This window comes from Gopherus evgoodei, chromosome 2, assembly GCF_007399415.2.
Source record: "Gopherus evgoodei ecotype Sinaloan lineage chromosome 2, rGopEvg1_v1.p, whole genome shotgun sequence".
Classification (NCBI taxonomy): domain Eukaryota; kingdom Metazoa; phylum Chordata; order Testudines; family Testudinidae; genus Gopherus; species Gopherus evgoodei.
In genome coordinates, this window is record NC_044323.1 from 87839590 (window position 1) to 87862641 (window position 23052).

The 23052-nt window shown below is 43.3% G+C and overlaps 1 protein-coding gene across 1 annotated transcript in view; it reads left to right on the plus strand.

Annotated features, from left to right (window-relative positions):
- The window catches only part of ITGA9 (integrin subunit alpha 9), a 299490-nt gene that overhangs the window by 9211 nt on the left and 267227 nt on the right, over positions 1 to 23052 (plus strand). Inside the window, exons 2-4 of the mRNA XM_030551304.1 lie at positions 7660 to 7787; positions 9582 to 9688; positions 15233 to 15356. Coding sequence (XP_030407164.1) covers positions 7660 to 7787; positions 9582 to 9688; positions 15233 to 15356 — 359 coding nt within the window. The remainder of the gene's footprint in view (positions 1 to 7659; positions 7788 to 9581; positions 9689 to 15232; positions 15357 to 23052) is intronic.

Consider the following 23052-nt stretch of genomic DNA (forward strand, 5'->3'; position numbering starts at 1 on the left):
TTGAGTTTAGGGAACTTTCACCAGTCCTAGTAATAACTTAACTGGATTAATTACTGACGTGCATCACATGCTGTTTGCTTCCTGCCTGGTTTTTCCCCATCAGATAGATTTAGTATCTAGTTGTGTTCTTGGAGATATGATGTTTTTCAAAAACATAGCTGATGAATGCATATTTTCTCACAATCAATTTGAACATAGAATTAGTGCATGGAATCCTGCTCACACAGTTCAGTATTATTCCCTCCTCCCTCCCCCGAGCTTTTTAAAGAGAGATTAATGATTCTTTATAAATTAAGCTCCTTATTTTCCCTCTCATTCTGAGATATCATTAGATCTTTTTGAGCATTATTGAGTCAAATTCACCTGTGTTGTAAGATGGGCACAGCTCCGCTGGAGTTGCACCGCTTAAACCAGAGCTGAATGTGGTTTATTGTAGCTTATTGTAATAGCTGGTCTTAAAAACACTTTCTTGACACTTGCAATTTAAAGCATTTCTCCTTAAGCTAGCAATATCCCCCCCTTTGTTTATTTGGTTAGACCTCATGAATGTCAATAAGTGAATGACATTCATTCATCGCCTGTGTAAATGAGATGATTGGCATTCTGATGCCTGCCTGCCTGTAGAGATTTCCATTTGGAGCTATTATTTCAGGCGCCCCTGTGCTTGCTCCCGAACGTGTGTAGGCTTTGTAGCTTTCAGCAATTTAGGTATTTCAGGCATTAATTTTTCTCACTTGTGAAAACATGACTTGCATTATAGAGTGCAGCCCCCTGCCAGACTCCTGTGATACTGCAGCTTAGCCCATGATATTGGGGAGAAAACAATTCTTAATATGGATTTCTCTCCCCCTAAATTCTTTTAAATGTCAGGACATGTTTTGTCCTATCAGCCAACAGAGCACATGTTAAAGCTGTGAGGAAAATGTACTGCCCAAGTCAGAGTATAGCTCCCTCTGATAACATGATACACCTCCACCCCAATATAACATGACAGCTGCAGCGGCACAGGAGCCAGCGAACAGAGCTGCTAACAGGGGAGTTCCAGTGGGAGTTCCCAGGGGGAGGTCACAGGGGAGACCAAGGCACAGAGACCAGGAAGTCAGACAAGGGAAGGGGCAAGAGTCCAGTGCTCGTTGGTGGCCTGTGGTACGGTGTGAGGCGTGGACTGCCAGGCACAGAGTGGGACGGATATGACGGAGGCAGAGGCAGCAGGTAGAGACATGCTGAGGATGACCGGATGCGGTAGCTGTGGCATGTACATGGTCCTGGAGGGGGCACCTGAAAGGAGTTATGTCTGCATGAAGTGCCATCTGATAGAGCTGCTGGAAGAAAAGATAAGAGGACTGGAGATGCAAGTGGAAACCCTGGCTGAGTTTAGAAGGGGGTTTGAGCGGATGATGGAACACAGACATGATGAGGCGCAGGGGACAAGCCCAGACGAGCGGATGGAAGCAGGACCAAAGAACTCTGAGGAGGGGCTGCCAGGTAGGAAAGTGGACGGTGGAAACATGTGACTAGGAGAACCAGGCAGAGGAAAAGACGGGCCAGCGATGGAGAAATAGAACTCAGGAACAGGTTTGCTGAGTTGGGAAATGAGGATGGAGCACAGCAGGCTGCTGAAGGAGAGAGGGCAAGGAAAAAGAGATGAGCAGCTAGTCCTGCAGAAGGAGGGGAGGAGTCGATGGAGACGGCACCAAGTATGAGCCCTAGAAGGATTGTAAGGGCGAATACAAATCGCGATGGCTTGCGGCAGGCTGGTGTGGAGGATAGACCGGAGAATCAAACTGTCGCCAGGAAAAGGCAAGTCTACGTGATTGGAGACTCTTTACTGAGAAGAATAGACAGGCCTGTAACTAGACCTGATCGGGAGAACAGAAGGGTGTGCTGTCTGCCAGGGGCTAAGATACAGGATGTGGACCTGAGGCTGAATAGGATCATTGCAGGAGCGGGAAAAAATCCGTTGATTGTCCTTCATGTGGGAACGAAAGATACGGCTAGTTACTCACTGGACTGTATCAAGGAGGATTATGCCAGACTGGGGAAGACGCTCAAAGAAATCGAGGCTCAGGTGATCTTCAGTGGGATTCTGCTGGTTCCTAGAGCAGGGCGACGAAGGAGTGACAAGATTATGGCGATCAACAGATGGCTCAGGCATTGGTGTTACAAGGAGGGCTTTGGGATGTACGGTCATTGGGAAGCATTTACGGACAGAGAACTGTTTGCTCAGGATGGACTTCGTCTAAGTAAGGAGGGAAACAGAATTCTAGGATGGAGGCTCGCCGACCTCATCAAGAGAGCTTTAAACTAGGAAGTTCGGGGAGATGGTTGGGAGATGTCCAGGAGATCTCCACGCCGGAATATAACCTGGAGAGGGAAGTAAACAAAGTGAGAGGGGATACCCTTGTGGACCAAAGAATTGATCCGAGGAGGAATAGTGGAGTAGGAACCAGATTAACGGGTGATGCTGGTGGTAGAAGGTCTGTGCACGACGGGGGAAAGAAAGTAATTGATGCTAAATGCCAAAAATTAAAATGTCTGTACACTAATGCGAGGAGCCTAGGTAACAAGATGGAGGAACTGGAGCTACTGGTGCAGGAAGTGAAACCAGATATCATAGGGATAACAGAAACCCGGTGGAATAGTACTCATGACTGGAGTACAGGTATTGAAGGCTATGTGCTGTTTAGAAAAGATAGGAAGAAAGGCAAAGGTGGTGGAGTAGCCTTGTACATCAATGATGAGATTAACTGTAATGAAGTAAGAAGCGATGGAATGGATAAGACAGAGTCTGTCTGGGCAAAAATCACACTGGGTGAAAAAGCAACTAGAGCTTCCCCTGAGATAGTGCTTGGGGTGTGCTATAGACCTCCGGGATCTGATTTGGATATGGATAGAGACCTCTTTAATGTCTTTAATGAAGTAAACACAAAGGGGAAATGTGTGATTATGGGAGACTTCAACTTCCCGGATATAGACTGGAGGACGAGTGCTTGCAAGAATAATAGGGGTCAGATTTTTCTGGATGTGATAGCGGATGGATTTCTTCATCAAGTAGTTGAAGTACCTACGAGAGGGGATGCCATTTTAGATTTGGTTTTGGTGAGCAGTGAGGACCTCGTAGAAGAAATGGTGGTAGGGGATAACCTTGGTTCGAGTGATCATGAGCTGATTCAGTTCAAACTAGATGGGAGGATAAACAAATGTAGATCTCGGATTAGGGTTTTTGATTTCTCGAGGGCTAATTTTAAAGAGTTAAGGAAATTAGTTAAGGAAGTGGATTGGACGGAGGAACTTGCGGATTTAAATGCGGAGGAGGCCTGGAATTACTTTAAGTCGCAGCTGCGGAAATTGTCGGAAGCCTGCATCCCAAGAAAGGGGAAAAAAACCATGGGCAGGAGTTGCAGGCCAAACTGGATGAGCAAGCAACTCAGAGAGGGGATTAGGAGAAAGCAGAAAGCTTACAGGGAGTGGAAGAAAGGCGGGATTAGCAAGGGAAGCTACCTTGATGAGGTCAGAACATGTAGGGATAAAGTGAGGAAGGCTAAAAGCCGCATTGAACTGGACCTTGCAAAGGGAATCAAAACCAATAGTAAAAGGTTCTACAGCCACATAAATAAGAAGAAAACAAAGAAAGAAGAAGTGGGGCCGCTATACACTGAGGATGGAATGGAGGTTAAGGATAACCTAGGCATGGCCCAATATCTAAATAAGTACTTTGCCTCAGTTTTTAATAAGACAAGTGAGGAGTTTAGCGATGATGGAGGGATGATAAATGGGAATGTGGATATGGATGTGGATATTACCGCATCTGAGGTAGAGGCCAAACTTGAACAGCTTGATGGGACAAAATCGGAGGGCCCGAACAATCTTCATCCGAGGATATTAAAGGAACTGGCGTGTGAAATTGCGAGCCCATTAGCGAGAATTTTTAAGCAATCGATAAACTCGGGGGTTGTGCCGTACGACTGGAGGATTGCTAACGTAGTCCCTATTTTTAAGAAAGGGAAGAAAAGTGATCCAGGTAACTATAGGCCTGTTAGCTTGACGTCTGTAGTGTGTAAGGTCTTGGAAAAAATTTTAAGGGAGAAAGTAGTCGAGGACATAGAGGTCAATGGTAATTGGGACGAACTGCAACATGGATTTACTAAAGGTAGATCGTGCCAAACCAATCTGATCTCCTTCTTTGAGAAGGTGACGGATTACTTAGATAAAGGAAATGTGGTAGATCTAATTTACCTCGATTTCAGTAAGGCGTTTGACACGGTTCCCCATGGGGAACTGTTAGTTAAATTGAAAAAGATGGGGATGAATATGAAAGTTGGAAGGTGGATAAGGAACTGGTTAAAGGGGAGACTCCAGCGGGTCGTCTTGAAGGGTGAACTGTCAGGCTGGAAGGAGGTTACTAGTGGAGTCCCTCAAGAATCGGTTTTGGGACCGATCTTATTTAACCTTTTTATTACCGACCTTGGCACAAAGAGCGAGAATGTGCTAATAAAGTTTGCGGATGACACGAAGTTGGGGGGTATTGCTAACACGGAGAAGGACAGGGATACTATTCAGGAAGATCTGGACCACCTTGTGAACTGGAGTAAGAATAATAGGATGAAATACAATAGTGTAAAGTGCAAGGTCATGCACTTAGGGATTAATAAGAATTTTAGATATACGTTGGGGACGCATCAGTTGGAAGCGACGGAGGAGGAGAAGAACCTTGGGGTATTGGTCAATAGCAGGATGACTATGAACCGCCAATGTGATATGGCTGTTAAAAAAGCAAATGCGATTTTAGGATGCATTAGGCGAGGTATTTCCAGCAAGGATAAGGAGGTGTTAGTACCGTTATATAAGGTGCTGGTGAGACCCCATCTGGAATATTGTGTGCAGTTCTGGTGTCCCATGTTCAAGAAGGATGAATTCAAACTGGAACAGGTCCAGAGACGGGCTACTAGGATGATCCGAGGAATGGAAAACCTGCCTTATGAAAGGAGACTCAAAGAGCTTGGCTTGTTTAGCCTGGCCAAAAGAAGGCTGTGGGGGGATATGCTTGCTCTATATAAATATATCAGGGGGGATAATGTTAGGGAGGGAGAGGAATTATTTAAGTTTAGTACTAATGTAGGAACGAGGACGAATGGGTACAAACTGGATATTAGGAAGTTTAGACTTGAAATTAGACGAAGGTTTCTAACCATTAGGGGAGTGAAGTTTTGGAACAGCCTTCCGAGGGAAGTAGTGGGGACAAAAGACTTATCTGGCTTCAAGACTAAACTTGATAAGTATATGGAGGGGATGTTATGATGGGATAGTTTAATTTGGGCAATTGATCTTGAATTATCACCAGATAAGTCTGCTCAGTGGTTTGCGGGGAGATGTTGGATGGGATGGGATGGGAACTGAGTTACTGCAGAGAATTCCTTCTTGGGTGCTGGCGGGTGAGTCTTGCCCACATGCTCAGGGTTTAGCTGATCGCCATATTTGGGGTCGGGAAGGAATTTTCCTCCAGGGCGGATTGGCAGGGGCCCTGGAGGTTTTTCGCCTTCCTCTGCAGCGTGGGGCATGGGTCGCTTGCTGGTGGATTCTCTGCAGTTTGAGGTCTTCAAACCAGTTTTGAGGATTTCAATAACTCAGTCCTGGGTTAGGGGTTGTTATAAAAGTGGATGGGTAGGGTTCTGTGGCCTGCCTTGTGCAGGAGGTCAGACTAGATGATCATATTGGTCCCTTCTGACCTATGAGTCTATGAGTCTATAATTCGGATATAACATGTTAAAGCAGCGCTCAGGGCGTGGCTGCACACTCCGGCTGATCAAATCAAGTTTGATATAATGCGGTTTCACCTATAATGGAGTAAGATTTTTTGGCTCCCGAGGACAGCATTCTATTGAGGTAGGGGTGTAACACTCTCTGCTTCTCCTTCCCACACAGGTGGAATTGAGATTTCAATAGTTTTTCCTCCATATTCTTACACTGAGTCTGGTGGGGAGTAGGTGGCGATGGGATGTAGATGCTGGTAAGTAGGATGAACAAAAGTCACTGAAAACCAGAAATCTCCCTGTTTTCTAGACCTGTATTGAGATCTTTGTCCATTTTTACATGATGTGACCCACACTTAACACAGTGTAGCTTTTTAGCCTTCTCTAATGGCTGGACTATGAATAGACTCCTACTGTCTCTAAGATAATGGGCCTGATTTGATAGCTCAAGCAATAGAAGCCCATGCTTTTAGAATCAGTGGTCTTGGGTTCAGTCCCCACAGACCACCTGACCAGGGACATTGTTGCATACAAAAGCCAGTGATTTTGTCTGGATTTTGTATCCTACTGCAGACTGGCCTTCACAAGGGTCAGCGGATTCAAACTGATAGCAAATTGACTAGGTGTACGTGCCGTACCTTGTGAGGACAGGTGTTAGCACTTTGGTGGTCCTTCCCCCCAACCGCCAGAGAGGTGATCTCTCACATTCTGCTCAACTTGGGATATGTCTACACTTAAAATGCTGCATTGGTGCAGCTGCAACACTTCTGTGAAGACCCTCTAAGCCAATGGGAGAAAATGCTCTTGTCAATCCACCTCCATGAGAGGTGTTAGCTATATTGGGAGGAGAAGCTCTCTCACCAACATAGCATTGTCTATATGGGGGATTAGGTTGGTATAACTATATTACTCAGGGGTGAGGGTTTTTCTCATCCTTGAACAATGTAATTATACCAATATAGGAATGTAGTGTAGATCAGCCGTCCTCCCTGGCACATGTGTTCAAATTTACAAGATGGGAAGGAAGAAGTGGGAAGGATGGTTGCTTGGATGAGGAAATGGTGGAGTGGGCTCATGTTACAAACACTCTCATAGTCACATGATTCCTGCCAAAACATCCCCTCCCTGCACTCTTCCCACTCTTGATGGCAGGTGGCCCATTTTTTTCATGTCACCTATTGATAACTATAAAATTGTCAGCTAAACTGTGGTCCTTGTGAATCATTTGGATCATTAAATTGGAGCATTGCATTAATATGGTTTGATCACTTTCTTTCAGGAAGGAGTTCATACCTACAATCACAGCTGTTGATTTGGTACTTCCCCAAGATGTTTGTTTCTCTCACACAGTATCAATAATATAGATCCAGTCTTTGCAGCCTTGTCTCTAAACTGTTGGTGTGGCAACACATCATGCAATAGTTCTGGATTTCTGAAGGAACATTCATATGATAAGATGCCTTGAGCTTCAGGGATTCGGATGCCTTCAGGTTCTGATCAACCTTCTTGATCTTTGTTTTGATGGACAGAACATAGCTTTCTTCCCTTTATGGCCATCCATTTTGGGCTGTTGTGGATTTGCAGTTGACAGGTTTGTGGTTAGAACCTAAAGAAACTGGATGCAACTGCTCTTCTCTGTCCTAAAACTTTCCTAAATTGCTTATTTGGGGGTGAAGAATTGCTTTAAATGTGTTATGCTTCAAATGGAAATTAAGCTTGTTCAAAGAATTCCTGGATTCCTTGAAAGAAAATGCCTTTACTGTGTCTGTTTTCATTTTGTGCATCATTGGTGTCATTTTACCAGGCCATAGAAGAAGTCTTCTTGCCAAAGATGCACTGGCCATGTGTGTGTTCCTTTTTCTTTTTCCTCCTGAAATTAAATACTTGCTACTTTGCTTTTGGTTTCCAGGGTCCTGGTTGGTGCCCCGAAGGCAGATTCTAAATACAGCGCCTCTGTTAAATCCCCAGGAGCTGTCTTTAAATGTCGAGTCCACACCAATCCTGAGAGGAGGTGCACAGAGCTGGATATGGGTCGAGGTGGGTAAATCTAACACTTTTTTTTTTACTTACCCGTGACTGAAAGTTCTAGCAAATATCTTAGGGCCTGATCCAATGTCCCTTGAAATCATTGGAAAGACTTCCATCAACTTCAGTGGGCTTTAGATCAGGGCTCTAGGGCACACAGGTATAGCACTAGGAACTTGATCCCATTGAAGTCCAATGGCAAAGCTCCCATTTACTCTAAACAGTTCACGATTATGTCCTGCCTGAGGACTGGAAGCAATATGTTCTTGATGGAGGTCTCTGATTGCAGTCTGTGCTCTCTCTGGGCCACCGTGTCAGGCTAATCTTTTTGGCCAAGCTTTTGCCAAATGAATGTAAACCAGGCTGTTGTCTTTTCCTTACCTGCTTTGTTTCTTTAGTTCTGGAGAGGGATGGTTAGAATTGCTGCTCATGTTGAGCAGTTCTGCATTGATTTTGTGTGATTTTTTTTTCCCCTTCCCCTTCCATTTGAAGGGTGATTTATATACTGTGTTATAAACAGAGTAATCTGTGTGTGTTTGGTAATGGAATAATAACTTCGATTTATCCTACTTGCATCTTATGCAAAGGAAAACAAACACATCAGTGAGATTAGTTTGTTGTTACATGTGATCAGGACTAAAGTCTCATTGTACAAGATGCTGGTCAAACGCATGTCGAGACATGGTCCCCTTCCCTTCTAGGGCTCCCAGGCTAACACCCTGATCCTGTGATCTAATCCTTGTGAATGGGTCCTTATGAAGAATCATACATGTTTGATCTCTGTTGGTGAAAAAGAGTTCATAGTAATATTGCTGTGTTTTTGTTAACATGTTTTATTGTAGCATCATTGTATGAACTTTGTCCTGACATCAGAACCAGAGAGTGCTCCATCGTAAGTTAATATTTAGGCTATGTCTCTGCTGATGGTGGTGTGCAGAGTACATGCACTGCATGCCACTCTAGCAGTGTAGACATGAGGTAGACCAGAATCCTAGAGTATGTACCCCACACTGCTCTCTGCATGCCCAAGCAGTGCCTCCCATGGTTACACTGCTCTTTTTAGTACTGTAATATGCCACTGCCTCCCTGCTGCTGGAGCCTTTCCCCGCTGCCTCTTCTGTGTCAGAGCCTTTCACTGTTGAGTGTAGCAGCCCACTGCAGTGTGGATGCAACCTGCTTTATACTGCAGCGTATAGCTACACACACCCTACATGCTGACAGAAGTGTAGGGTGAAAGAGTGTTTTTGGCCAGTTATGTTTTGTTTTTATCAATAAAATTCTACTTAATTCTGCATGTAAGTGTTTGCAAATATCTGTCTATATACTTAGTTTTGCTAAAAGAAACACTCGTGCCCCCGCCCCACTCCTTGACACTACAGTAAGATGAGTTAATGGACGTAATGACAGATCATAGAAAGAAAGAGTTGAGCCAACTTTTTAAAAAAAATGCCTAAGTCCCATTTTCTAAAGTAAATTAGGCACTTGTGAAAATGTTACACTGCCAACACCACAGTACTTTCCCCATGGACTTCAATGGGACTGATCATGTGTCTGAAGTTAATGCTCATGCTGAAAGAGCCCTTAGATTGTAAACTCTTTGGAACAGGGACTGTCTTTTATAGTGTGTTTGTCCAGCACCCAGCACAAGGGGGCTCTCATCCCGGGCACTATCGTAGTATGTATGAGAAATAATAGTGAGAGATGGGAAAGAGCAGTTTGATCAGCTGGCATCTCTCTTACAAGGGCACGTTATAGATATTTAAAAAACTAAATGCATCCTCCTCACCTGTCCCTCCCTTTTTTAAGGCAATACTCGGGGCACACTCTGTGGAAAGACCTGTAAGGAGGATAGAGATGATGAATGGATGGGTGTAAGCCTGGCTAGACAGCCCAGGGCTGACGGAAATGTGCTGGTAAGTCCACTCTTTCCCTTGATCTCAGTGATCACTGCTGTGCTGACACTAATGCTGAACATGTTGGGATTAATGTCTTCACTAGTGACTGACAGAGTTCAGGTTTATGAGCAGTGAACTCTATAGTTCCTTCCTTCAAGCGGATAGAAAAATGAGCCCCAGCCAGAAATGTATTGAGAGAAAGAAGACTTCAAAGCAGTAGCACCTGACTTGTCACCTAAGGGGCTTCCTCTTAAATTTCTGAGTGTTTAGGTCTTTTGAACAGAGTGAATGGAACTTTGTTTTTCTCTGAATGCGTCTGCTAGTTCATTTGTTTTACTGATTGTGTGTGTGGGGAGCGGAGCATAAGTCAATGAATATAGTGTGTGTGTGTGTTGTCAGAACTTGTAAAAAATGTCAGATTTAGATATCCAGCTAAATTCTGCTCTTGGATGTGTGCATGAATCTTCCATTAATGAGGTAACAGAGATAGGAGTCAAGGTTCCTTGTTTGTTCATCTTTGGGGTACAGTTAACAGGCAAATATTGAGGGCCATGGGAGTTGATGTGCATGTTTGTTAAAGGGTATAATTTGATCTTAAGGATGTGGAATTTATCTTCACAGGACAATGTTTCAAATCATGTGAACCTTCAAATTAATCACAGAGAGAGCTGGGCAAATACTGCAAAAAAAATCTGTAAATATTTATTGACATTTTAAAATGACTTTGATTACTGTGTTTGCTCCTCCCTTGGGTTTGCTCCTGCAGCAGGATTTGAGAAAATATTGCAGAATATTTGTGAAAAATGAATTTCAAGATTGTACTTGAGAATCTCCAACAGAAACCTTTTTCTAAACGAATCCAATCAGAAAACAGTAACCTACCATGTGACCTATGTTTCCAATCAAATTTGGAATACTGAGTATATGGAACACATTGTCAACAAATATTTACAGAATTTTGTTGCACTATTCAGCCAGTTACTTTAAGCAAATCACAATCAATTTGTGGGCAGCTTGTGAACAGAAAAACCTGAAATTGATAGAATAAATTGTTACAGATTATTCTGATGTAATCACGGGCAGTTGAGCCAAGTAAGACTATTTGTAACAGCAGATGAGTAAGGAGTCCTCAAAAGTAGATATATTTAAAAATAAATACATATCAAATCAACTTTTAAGACAGGAAAGTTAATATCAATATTCTATATCATGCCACTGCATGGTGCTGAGAATGGTCCACACATGTGCAAGCCAATAGGCATGGAGGATGCTGCAGTTCTTTGCAGGAAGTACGTCAGTATCTTGCTAAATTGGGACCTAAATCCCTGTAGGCAGGATTTTGTACCGCATATTGAAGTCAACCGAAACTGTGGCATTGACTTCAATGTGTACAGTATCAGCCCCTCAAAGAGCCACTCTCGTATTGGACCAAGGGCAACTCTCTGTTTAGGACATGAAGACTAAATAGAAAAGCCTTTTATAACAAAGATATGATGACCATATTTCCTAAATGAGACACTGTAAGAGGCTGGGCCAAGCCCCTCTCCACCCTGGGGCTAGCCTGAGCTGCTCACACTAGCTCCTCTCCCCACACAGGGGGCAGGCAGGGCTCCTGTGAGCAGCGATACACATACTAGATAGGGTGACCATATTTCCCAAAGCCTGAGACTGGCATTGCTGCTTGCTCAAGCCGCTTTCCCCCTCCTCACGTTTTTTTTAACAAAAGTGGGTATTTGTCCTGTTTGCTTTTGCCAACTGATCAAGTTGGCAAGAGCAAACAGGACAAATGCCTACTTTTGCCAGAAAAGTTGGGACAGGGCTTAAAAAAAGGGACTATCCTGGCCAAAAAAGGACACATGGTCACCCTAAACAAAAATAATCTATAGACTGTAGCTAGACTAAAGTGCAGACTGGCCCGGCATACAGCCTCCTGACCCTGGATCTCATCATGAGTCAACGTTCTCAATAATCTGAGAGTGACGACAGTACAGCTTGAGTTGCCAGTTCTTTCTGTACTTAAACTGTAAAATGCATTCTCTTTCTCTCACTGGGAAAGGAACCAGGGACAATGCATTACAACTTGGAGATAAGCCATGTCCCTTAATCTCACTCTTCCCAAATACCTGCCCCATTTATCATGTGTATATGTTTTCTCCAAAGTGGTGCCATTTTTTTCATTTTAAATAGCCAAGTTGATTACTTAATCCTGCAGTATTGAAAATAAAATATATGCACTGAAGCTAAAGCCCATATGGTAGAGAGCGAGAGGGATTTCAGTCAGTTATTTGTGCATTTAAAAAGTTGCTTGTTGGGCTCCAGTCCTGCAGTGAACTCCACAGAGCCCTATTGACTTCATGCAGGACTGTTTGCAGGATCAGTGTCTTAGTTTGTAAACTCGTTCAGGCAAGTCTTGTATCTCCTGCTGTATTTTCTATTGCACCAAGCTGGCATTTAATAAACAACAAGGCAAGGTTGCAGTCATATGCTTTACTTGTTTTGCATTTCTATTGTGGTTCATTGCTGCACCACTTTTCCTTTGTATTATGCAGGTCCCCACAAATTTCATAGTGCAATGAAACCAAAATGTGTGACTGCAACTCTTGAATTCCACAACAACATTCATTCTATTGCTATTCCCTCACCCTCCCTCAGCCTCTAGCTCATAGCTAAAAACACTCATTGATGTGAAAATTGTCATGGTGATTTTCCAGGGTGGATTTTTCACTGTGATCTCCAACTGACCCATCTCAACTCACAGGACTCCGTTCCTGAGATGCTCAGGCTCTCTGGCTTGGAATTCCTTTCCCATACATAGGCCAGTGAAGTGGGGAGCTTGTAGCCAGCTTCAGTGGCTCATCCTTCTGGCTTCCCAGGCCTCAGCTACACTGAACCATGCAGGGAGCATGCACTGTAATCAAATTAACTCCCTTTGGAGGGCAAGCAGGAGTGCAAGAAGCAGCTAGAGGAAGGTCCTGGCATGGTAGGAGACTGCAAATGAAAAATGGCAGATTCCTTAACAAAAATGCCAATTCTATCGGATCTTGAAAAAATGCCAACTTCTGCAGCCACAAAATTGAATAGTCTGAGATGAATGGGGTAGACCACGCCTCTTAGAGCTATTGTTTCAGTCTCTCTGCAGACTCAGACAGGCAACACTGCATCACTTACACTCAGCTCATATTTTAACAGCTTGCTTCATACCCGTAAACTCAAATTTAAAGATTGGAAAGCTGAGATTCTAGAGCAGAACTGTGGTATGGGACAAATTCTGCTATGGCTGAATACAATGGTTTTTACACTGTGATTTTATAGAAAGGTTAAAATCTCCAATAGAAACACAGAGTGGGAGCACTGGAAAAGGCTGACACAACTCTCATGTACCAGTGAACAGAGTGATGTTAGTTTATTCTTTTTTTTTCATTCATTCATGTGAAATGCTCCGAGCTTTGCAAAGCTTTCAGCCCTGAGTCTGTTTTAAATATCCATGTTAAGCGGCAGCTCACTTTCTTTATCCCTTCCTCTTTCCTGCCCTCAGCATTTCACCTTGGCTCATTCCTGAGCAAGACCTGCTGCTGCTTTCTCCAATTTTCAATCATTTGTGCTGCTTTGGAAGAGATTAGTGGGTTAATATAAGCGAGAGCAGCTTTTGGGAGGTAAAAAAAAATGGGATTTATAATATCACAACCCTTTATTTATCTTTCTATAGCTTAAAAAACATTCAATTTTTCCTCCTCAATTTATATCCGGAATAACTTTTTTGTTTTTCAAATCCATTCTTTTCCAGGACATTCTGTTCTCTGGTTTCATAGCTCCACTTGAATGTCAGCCTTGAGCTGTGTCTGTATGACACACTCTATGCAAATGTTTATGGGTGCGTTTTTGCACTCCTAGTGCAAATGTTTCAGAAGAGAAACAATTTCCTGATCGCTCTGAAAGTAAATATTATGCATTTTTAAAAAACTCTGACTAACAAGTGCCCAGAGATTAAAATCACAACTAAGTTTGCTTAAAAGTGCAAGTAATTAAATTCAATAAGCTCTTCCTTATAAGCCTACTAACATACATCTGGCTGTCAGAGTGCCATTATAAACAGCCTTCATATAATGCATGTCTTTCTGTAACATAAAATATAGGACAGAGCTTTCCATAGCTCCTTGGGTGCTTTATTATGCCTCTGTGTTAACTATCTTATCCAGTAACTACATGTATTTGGTTGAGTACTGAAGATTAGAACAGCAGTAAATATCACTTAATGCTGATGATTCAGGAGAGCTCACTGGTGGTGGTGGTCCATTCCATTAAAACGAAAAGAAAGCAGTGGTGATTTTTAGTGCTTTTCTGCGAGTAAGAAACAGTCTTGACTCTGGCCCAGATTGAGTTTTGCTTTATCCATTCCTTGGTAGTTGGACAGGATGATGCACCTGTGCTTGGTTTATAATGTGTTCCTAGGAGCATTCAGAGGCTCCCAGAGGCAACGTGCTCATCACTGAGGTTGTAAGATGGAGATCAGGATAGAGCGTCTTGCATCGTTTAACATTATGCTCTCCAGGCAAGTGCTGGCCTCCCAAAGGAAGTGTTGTCTTGTCCTCCTTGTCTGGAAGGGTTGTGACTGGGATGTGAGGCTGCCAGTGCAGCGAGGGGCATCCGTTGGTTCTAACAGACACAAAAGAGACTCCATGAGAATGAGTCGGCCACGTTTGTGATCAGTATAAAGGGATATGTCTGCGCTGCCTGCAGTGGAGCTATGCTGACTTACACCAGCTGGAGATACAAGTGCAAATTCAAAGCTCTTGCTATTTCCCATTTCATTTCCTTTGATTCAAATGGACTGTTTGGGGGTGAGGAGATTGGTGGTCTGTCTGGCGGCGAGGCAATGGTAATTCTGGGAGTGAAGGGGAGCTGAGGATGTGTAAGCCAGGTGTTTGCATGCTCTTATGCTGAGACTGTGAGGAGTGCAGCGTCCTGGGTTGTGTCTTGGCTCCCATTGTGGAGGAGTGATTGTCTTTTTCTTCAGGAAGAGGAGGAGGGAAAATGAAATGTTAATTTTGTGCCTGTCATCCTTCTTAGTGATCTTTTCAATCTTAGCATTCCCTCTAACTCCTTCCCCCCTTCACTCCCATCTTATTCCGCTCCCCTTCCCCCCCTGATTTCTTTTCTTCCACTAGATTCTATCCAGTCTACCTTTGCTTAGAAAAGTTCTCCCTAGTGTCACCTCCCATCACCATGAGGTTCTACTTGACACATTGCCTGGCACCTAAAGTGATAAAGGTCTTGAGATTTGCTGACCGAGCTGCCCTTGCTCCAAGGAACACACATCTCTATGACATGGGCGGCTAGGAGGAGCCTCAAAATTTGGAATTCGTGATGCCAACATTGGCAATGTCGAGTCTTAGCACTGGAGGAATATGGCAATTGGAGTATCCATTTGTAGCAAAGGTAGGGTTCAGAGAACTAAAGAAAGGTGGAAGAGTTAGGCGAGAGAAAGATTGGGGTGAGTATTTTTGATACGAAGAGGTGTCCTGCTGCCTCACGTTTCAGTAACACGTGATATGATTCATTTAGGCCTGTGCCCATCGCTGGAAAAACATCTACTATGAGACAGAGTATGTCCTCCCTCATGGTTTCTGCAATATCATCCCACCCAACCTCCATTCCAATGGTCGAAAATTGTTGCCCTGTTATGAAGGTAAGGTGTTATTTCTCTGTCATTAAGACAGAGTAGATTTTCCTGTTGTCTCAAAAATATCTATGATAAACCGTGAAACCGCATTATATTGAACTTGCTTTGATCCACTGGAGTGTGCAGCCCCCCTCTCCCCCACCCAAGCACTCCTTTACCGCATTATATCCGAATTTGTGTTATATCGGGTTGTGTTATATCGAAGTAGAGGTGTACATTAAAAAAAAGTACTGCTGACTCAGGCATCATTTGGCAGACGAACAATCTTGAATTTAAAAAAAAAAAAGGGATCAAGAAGATAATTGGTTTCCATGAGTAACTGTGTGTGGCCATGCTTAACTGATAGAATAATAAACTTTTTGGAACAGTATCATGAGAAAACCATCAACTCCCTTATCTGGATGTCACCAGGCATGTGACATGAGTACAGCCACTCTTACTTGTTTGCATGTTCGATGTTATTGATAAATAAGAAATGATTGCACCCATGTTTAAGAAATATTTTCAGTCTGACACTGTCATTTATAGGAGGAGAGAGTTATTGCTTGAAGCCTAGATTTTTAGGATACCAGTGTAACAGATTAGAATAAAGTTGCCTCTTTCAATTGCTGCTACTTTGAAAAGGTCCAGCAGTGCATGATGATTTTTTTCAGTGCCTCTCAAAATATTGCTATCGTTCAAAATAGATCTGGCATGACATTGAGAGTGAGAGGACTTGTTTCAGAGTTTTGAACTATAGACAACTTTGCTCATTGTTTGTGCTCCAAGTCCTGAGTGCTTTAATTTTCTGGTTATTAGGAAAAATAGTCTTCCCTTGTGTGTTTTGTATGTGAATTTATATCCAATTTCATTCTTCTAAGACTCCAAAAGACAGCCTTTCTGGAACCCAAAGCAATTAACCAATCCAGAAGGCACAGGTATATCATTAGGGGAAATGGGGTATGTCCAAGCTTTTGCAGTTAGCCCTTTGAGAAACATTCAGGAAAACAGCTGCTTGGGTTTCCTAGTTTGGTCTTATATATCTATGCTAGTAGTTCTCAAATGATGGGTGGGCCTCCCAAGAGAGGCGCGGGAATGTGTCAATTGAGGCATGAGCTGCGTGGTATTTTTTTTATTATTATTTTATTTTTTTTAAAGAGCTAGGGCTCGTGCAGATGGGTAGTGCATGCCTGGGAGGCAGAGATAAAGGGGATAGCCTGAGCTCCTTCTCCTCACTCCCCCCCGACCCATCCCAATCCCTCACTGGAAGGCAGCAGGGCTCTGAGTGTCAGTCCCAGGATGGCAGCAGCAGTGCAGAAGTAATGGTGCCAATGGGGCACTAAATCTGCTGTGAAAAGTGATATTGACAAATATCACTTTGCCACCCTTACTTCTGAGCTGCTGCTGGCATGGTGCAGCTTTCAGAGCTGGGCACCCAACCAGCAGCTGCTGCTGCTGTCTGCTCTGCCTTCAAAGCTGTGTGGCGGTAAGTGTACTCGGTGTGTAAATGACTACAGGCACAAAGTAGGGAGGCCCAATCAAATACGTTTGAGAACTACTGGTCTACACGAATCTTCCCTCCCTCCAAGGACTGAAAAAACACATGGGTTTGAAGGCCAAGATGGAGTTTGATGTGGGCAAGACTTTGATTTCCAATGTCAGGAGCAGTTGATGACAGGCTGGCTGCTGACATTAGTAAGTGGGGGAGAGTTAACACAGTAGATGTCTGCCAGTTCCTCAGTTGCTAATGGATGTCTCTCTTGCTGCTTTGGGTTTTGCTCCAAGCCTAGAGATTGTTCAGACCTAGTATGTTGAAGACAAAGCTCATAACAAAACTGGCAAACTTAGATAAACTATATGTTGCAGTGCGTGTCTGGAGAATTGTTTAACCCACCATGTGCCCAATTCTCATAGGCTGCATTGGAAACCCATGTAACCAATCTCAAAAAATCTATGCCTATCTGGAGACCGCAAACATTTGTGCTTTGAGCATCATTAGAAGGTCCCAAAAATGTTCATCTGAAACTTGTATGGTTTTGATTCCATATTTAAACCCACTGCTTCACTTGAGCTATAACAAAATGTGAGGGAGCCATAAAATCCTCCTATCCTGAATACTGTCTTCTTTTGTTTGCTTGTCTTCCTGTTGGCAGGATTGGGCCAAGACTATACTTAAGCAATGCATTGCTTATCCTGCAATATTAACTTTTATTACCCCCCTTTTTCCACCTCCGCCCCACACGCAGAATCACTTCCAACGTTTCCTCTGAGCCCTTTTCACCACCCAGGTGTTCTTTTTAAAAACTGTCAGTCTAAAATAATTGGAGAGAGGCAGCTCCTGGAAGAGATGATCAGTCGTGTTTCTCTGTGCATCATGGCTTCAGAGTGAAACGGCTGCTAGTCTGACAGGCTATTTGCCAGGAATTGCGAGAAAATAGAAATGTGTGGGCCCAGTATCTGTGAAGCAGCCAGTGGAAAATTGGCAGTTTTGGTGCACTACGCTATTGGCTTAATTTCATTGTTTGCTAGAACGAAAATGGGAAGTTTGGGATTGATTTGTTCGTTCCTTTGTTAGGCATCAAGTCCCACGGTATCACCAAGGGTGACTGAGTTTGCTTCTTGTTTACCTCTGTGACTTTCAGGTTTCTATAAAATAATTTGGCTTATTCTTCAAGCAAGATACTGCTGTGAGCCGTCATTGAAGGGTTAACTGGAACCCTCCCTTCCTATGGTCTTAATTTTTTTTCCCCTTCGCCCTTCAGAAAGTAAAGGGAAAAAATCCTCCTTTTAGTGAACAGCACAGCCAAACTGAAGGAAAGAAATAAAGAATTTGGTAGAAATAATATATGCACAATGTAATTAAGGTAATTGGAGAGTAAGAGCCTCTTCCAACAAACACTCGCTCTAAGGGACAGCGCTTGAAGCCAACAGGAACACTCATGCTCACAAGCACTGTTCCAAGTTATCAGATGCGTTTGCAAGATCAAGCCCTGGGACTTCAGTTATCTATAATTGGAGCAGTATAAGATACAATTATATAGGCAGTGCGGTATTTGCCACATAAGCTCTAATGAGAGGCATCTAACTGCTGTACGTGGAGCAGACATATTGTTAATGTATGCTATGTATTTAGTAATGATTCGCCATATAATACAGATTCAGTAATTAAAAACAAAAGAGGAAATGGAAACTTCCTTACTGGAGGTCAGTCATGAAACAAGATAGTAGTCTCGATGTGTTTTATTCTTCTCTAGTCTCCCTGAAACAGCTGACAGAAGTCTGGAAGCTAATGAGAGCAGCAGAAGGCCTGCTAGTTAAGTGGAATCTTTCTGGCTAGTAGCTAATCTGATTTGTATGAACTGAAGTGCTTTGTGGGGCACAGAGCTAAGGCCTTCCAAGCTATACTCTGACTTGATTGTCCTTGATTTTAATGGCTGTCAAATGTGGCCTACAAGGAAATTAGGAACCCAGCCATCCTGTCCTCCGACTCACTTAATGGGCAGAGATAAAGGGCTGCTGCTGTTATAAGAGACAATTTAACAGAGGTGAGGACAGACAGATGAGATGTTTCCTAGTTCTGTGGTGTAAGGCTCACAGGGAGGGAGCGGGAGATGGGGAGAGATGAGAAAGTTAAATAATACTTTCTGGTGGCTATAGAAGGGGGGGAGCGATAGCTCAGTGGTTTGAGCACTGGCCTGCTAAACCCATGGTTGTGAGTTCAATCCTTGAGGAGGCCGTTTAGGGATCTGAGACAAAAATCTGTCTGGGGGATTGGTCCTGCTTTGAGCAGGGGGTTGGACTAGATGACATTCTGAGGTCCCATCCAACCCTGACATTCTATAAACAGTACTCACCCCCACTCAATCCATCCAAGGGAATATAGAGATTTCCCCTCCAGGGACATAGAATGGCCATTTATCTATTACCAGTTTTCTGAGAGCCATACTCTGATCCTCTGGCTTTGGGGTATGTATAAACTCAATACCGGGGTATTAGGCCATAAAGACAACTAGCATTTCCACCCAATGTAGTGAAATGCTGAACCAGAGGAAAGAAGAGGTTGGGATTAAATGTGTTGTCTTTGGCTCCTAGTGCAAATGACTGAGGACACATCATAGCAATCTGTGTTTCTTTAAATTCTTATTGTGTGTTTCTTTTGATGGGGGGGAGCTAATGCTTTTAAGCAATATTTTATTTCATTTGGTTTGGGGCAGGAAGGGTCAGTTCCTCATCCAGCTCTCTTTTTAATTGCGATTTAAGAATCCTCCTCCTGGCTTTCTGATACACAGCAAACAGGTCAGAGTTTATCTTTTCTTTTGTTGTTTATCTTATAAGTTTATTGATTGGCAGGAGGGGGATGGAGGCTTTTTAAAGAGGGCTTAGGTACCCAACTCCCATGAAAATCAGCCTAATACTCTCCTTTGTGCCTTTTGACTATTTCCCCTTTAGTGAATTTATCTACTCATGGCTTATGCATTGAGCAAGCTGCTCTGCAAATATTGATTAATTCTGTAGCACTATAAGGGTGCACAGTGCTTTACAGATGAATGAGAAGCCTGTAGGTACTTACAACCAAAGGTCTAATCCTGGCAACAGTTATTACTTCATGTGATTAGGAAGATAGACACAGGAGCAGGGGTTGGAACCAAGTTATCCCCCAACCTCCCAGCTATGGGATTGTTCTCACACCCTGTGGTCCAATGACTATTTAATTATTTATAGAAAGTGGAACAACTTCAACAGGAGAGAGTGAGAGAAACTCTGCCCAGAATACTGTTGAGTCCACTGATTAGGACTCTCACCTGCAAGGTGGGAGACCCAAGATCAAATCCTTGCTCTGAATCAGGTCAAGTGGGGATTTGAACCCAGGTTTCCAATATCCTGCGTAAGTGCCCTAAGCATTCGAGTATGAGGGGGGAGCCACCAGTGTGTTCTCCTCTGATTTTCTGAATGGCACTTAAGTCACACACTTTTTTTTGTTCAAAACAATCTAGTGAATTCATGTCATAGTCACTATTTGTCTGAAACCTTTCACCCAGCTGTAGTGACAAGCATGCATTGAGGTGAGAGAAAACACTCCATCACATCAACTTTCAGACATTAAAAATGGCATTATATTGTAACTGTCAATTTCTTTTGAAATCTTGAATGAGCAGTAGCAAGATCTTGTGGAGAGAACAAGGGAGGCCAATGCTAGATAAGCAGAGGGAGCTGGGAAGCAGAGGCACAAGATCTGTGAATACAGGAAAGAAATGTTGAGCTGGATCCTGGATGAAATGGGGGGGCATTGGAGCTTTCTGAGGATGAGGGTATTATGACTGAAACTCTCTTTATTTGTGAGGAGGCAGGCCACAGTTTTCTGCACATGCTGGAGTCTGAGAATTTGGGTATGCGGAGACCATAGAGAAGGCAGTTTCAGTGGTCGAGGGAAGAGAAGATGAAGGTTTCTACGAGGGTTTCAGCTACAGTGATATCAAGGCAGTTGCATTTACTAACAGTGCTTCGCACGGGTGGTGACAGGCAGAAATTGCAGATGAGATGTGATGGGAGAAGGGTGACCTGCAGAAGAATGGCTTTGGGATAAAGGCATTGGACAGGAAACCAGGAGACCTGGGTGCTAGTCTCATGTCTGCCATTGACTTACCTACACTTGTACTGTAGAAGCCATATAGGATATGTCTACGCTACAGCTGGGAGTGTCTCCCCCAACCTGGATAGGTACATGTGCTAGCTCTGCTTGAGCTAGAACACTGGAAAGAGCGGTGTGGATGGTGTGGTCCGGGCAGAAGCATGGGCTAATCTCCTGAGCAGAAGCCTGCCTGAGCTTGGGTGGCTAGCCCATTCTGCTACTTGTTCCACCATGTCCACACTGCTAATTTTAGATCCAGTGGAACTAGTACATGTCTGTCTATGAGCTATGGGAGGCCTGCTCCCAGCTGCGGTGCAGATATACCTTAAAGTTTCCATGCTTCAGTTACCCTTCTGTCAAATGTGGCTAATACCAGGGTACTGTGAGGATAAGTTGATCTACACACATGAAAGTGCTAAGATAACGCAATGATGGTATGGGGGCACAATATAAGTATGGAGGTAGGTAGAAGAGAGGACATGGCTCTGCGCACTGCAAGGCTACTCTTATGAAATGGTCCAAATCAGGCGGGTTTTGAACCCACTTTATTTTTTCCATGTTCTATTGTCAGAGGTATATCGTAGTATTCATTCAAATTAAATTGCTTTAATTCCCCCTTTCATTGAGAACAGGCAGTATAACAGCCTGCTGTGGTTATATACAAATTCAGAAATTACTTGACTAGATGAGTTCCCCAGTGCCCACTGATGTAAGGAGAGCATAACCAGTTATTTGTGTGAAATATAGGCTTACTGCTTGGAACAGACAGTATTGGCCATATAAGTGAGTTGGAAACACTGAACTCTGTGCATCACATAAAGCGATACAGTGCGTTCTATTAAAACGTAAGCCTCAGTGGATGCAGTCCAACGTGTTGCAGAATCATGTCAATCAACAAATCCTACCCACTATTAACTTTAGAATTAATTTTACGGTTTCAGTTTTTCAAACAATAGGTTCTTCATTTCTCCCCTAATGCTATATATTGAAGTATATTTTTTCGAATGTTTAAAAACATTAGTCCAGTGGTTAAGACACTCCCGTGGGTTGTGAGAGGCCCCAGTTCAATTCCCCACTCTGCTTGATGTGAAGAAAGGATGTGAACTTGATTCTTCCTCCTCTAGTAACAGTGCCTTTACCACTGGGCTATGGGATGTTCTTGGGTGGTGTGGAGTCACTCGCTCTCCTTTTGAAGATTTTCCACTTTATATACAATATTCATTAGAGCAATGAGCCTGGGTTTCCCACAACCCAGGAAGAGCCCTAACCACTGAACGATAGAGTCATTCTCTCTGGCCCAATGAATATAGAATATTTATACACAGCAGAACATCTTCAATGGGTGACTGGGGGGTATGTCTACACTGGTGCCAGAAGTTGTAATTTCCAGCTCAAGTAGACATAGTCATGCTAGTGTGCTAAAAATAGAAATGTAGCCATGGTGGCGTGAGCTAGCCTAGTCGCCTGAGTCCATACCTACATTGTACTTGGGACGGTTAGTCACTTGAACCAGCGCAGCTGCACTGTCCCCAAAAATCTTTCTGGAATCATCTAGAGGTATGTATGCCAAACCTGAGTGACCCCACACATCTATTGCTAAAGCCTTTATTCTTCCTCACCTTATCTTTCTCTTGTTTTACATTTGTTTGTGGTCCCTCATTTGCAGTTAGGACTTGATCTTGTAAGCACTTATGCAAGTGCGTACATGTCCCATTGAATCCAATGGGACTACTTTTGTGGATAAAATCACTTATGGCTATAGGTATTTGCAGGATTCAGCCTTTAGATTGTTGTAAGCTCTTTGGTGTGGCAACTGTGGGTGAAATCGTGGCCCCATTGAAATCAATGGTAAAACGCCCATGATTTCACTGTGTGCAGGATTTCACCTTTTGTCTTTTTATTTGTCCTATACAGGTCTGATGCAAATTCCTTTGAAATCAGTTGGAGCATGCTTTTGGGTGCTTTATAAATAATAAAGAGCAATAACATTTTGAAACCCATGACAGATTGTGTTGAAAGGTACCGTTGCAATCTGCACATAACTGAGAAGAAGCAGAAAAAGGAGAAAATATTAGAACTAGAAATATGTTTTAA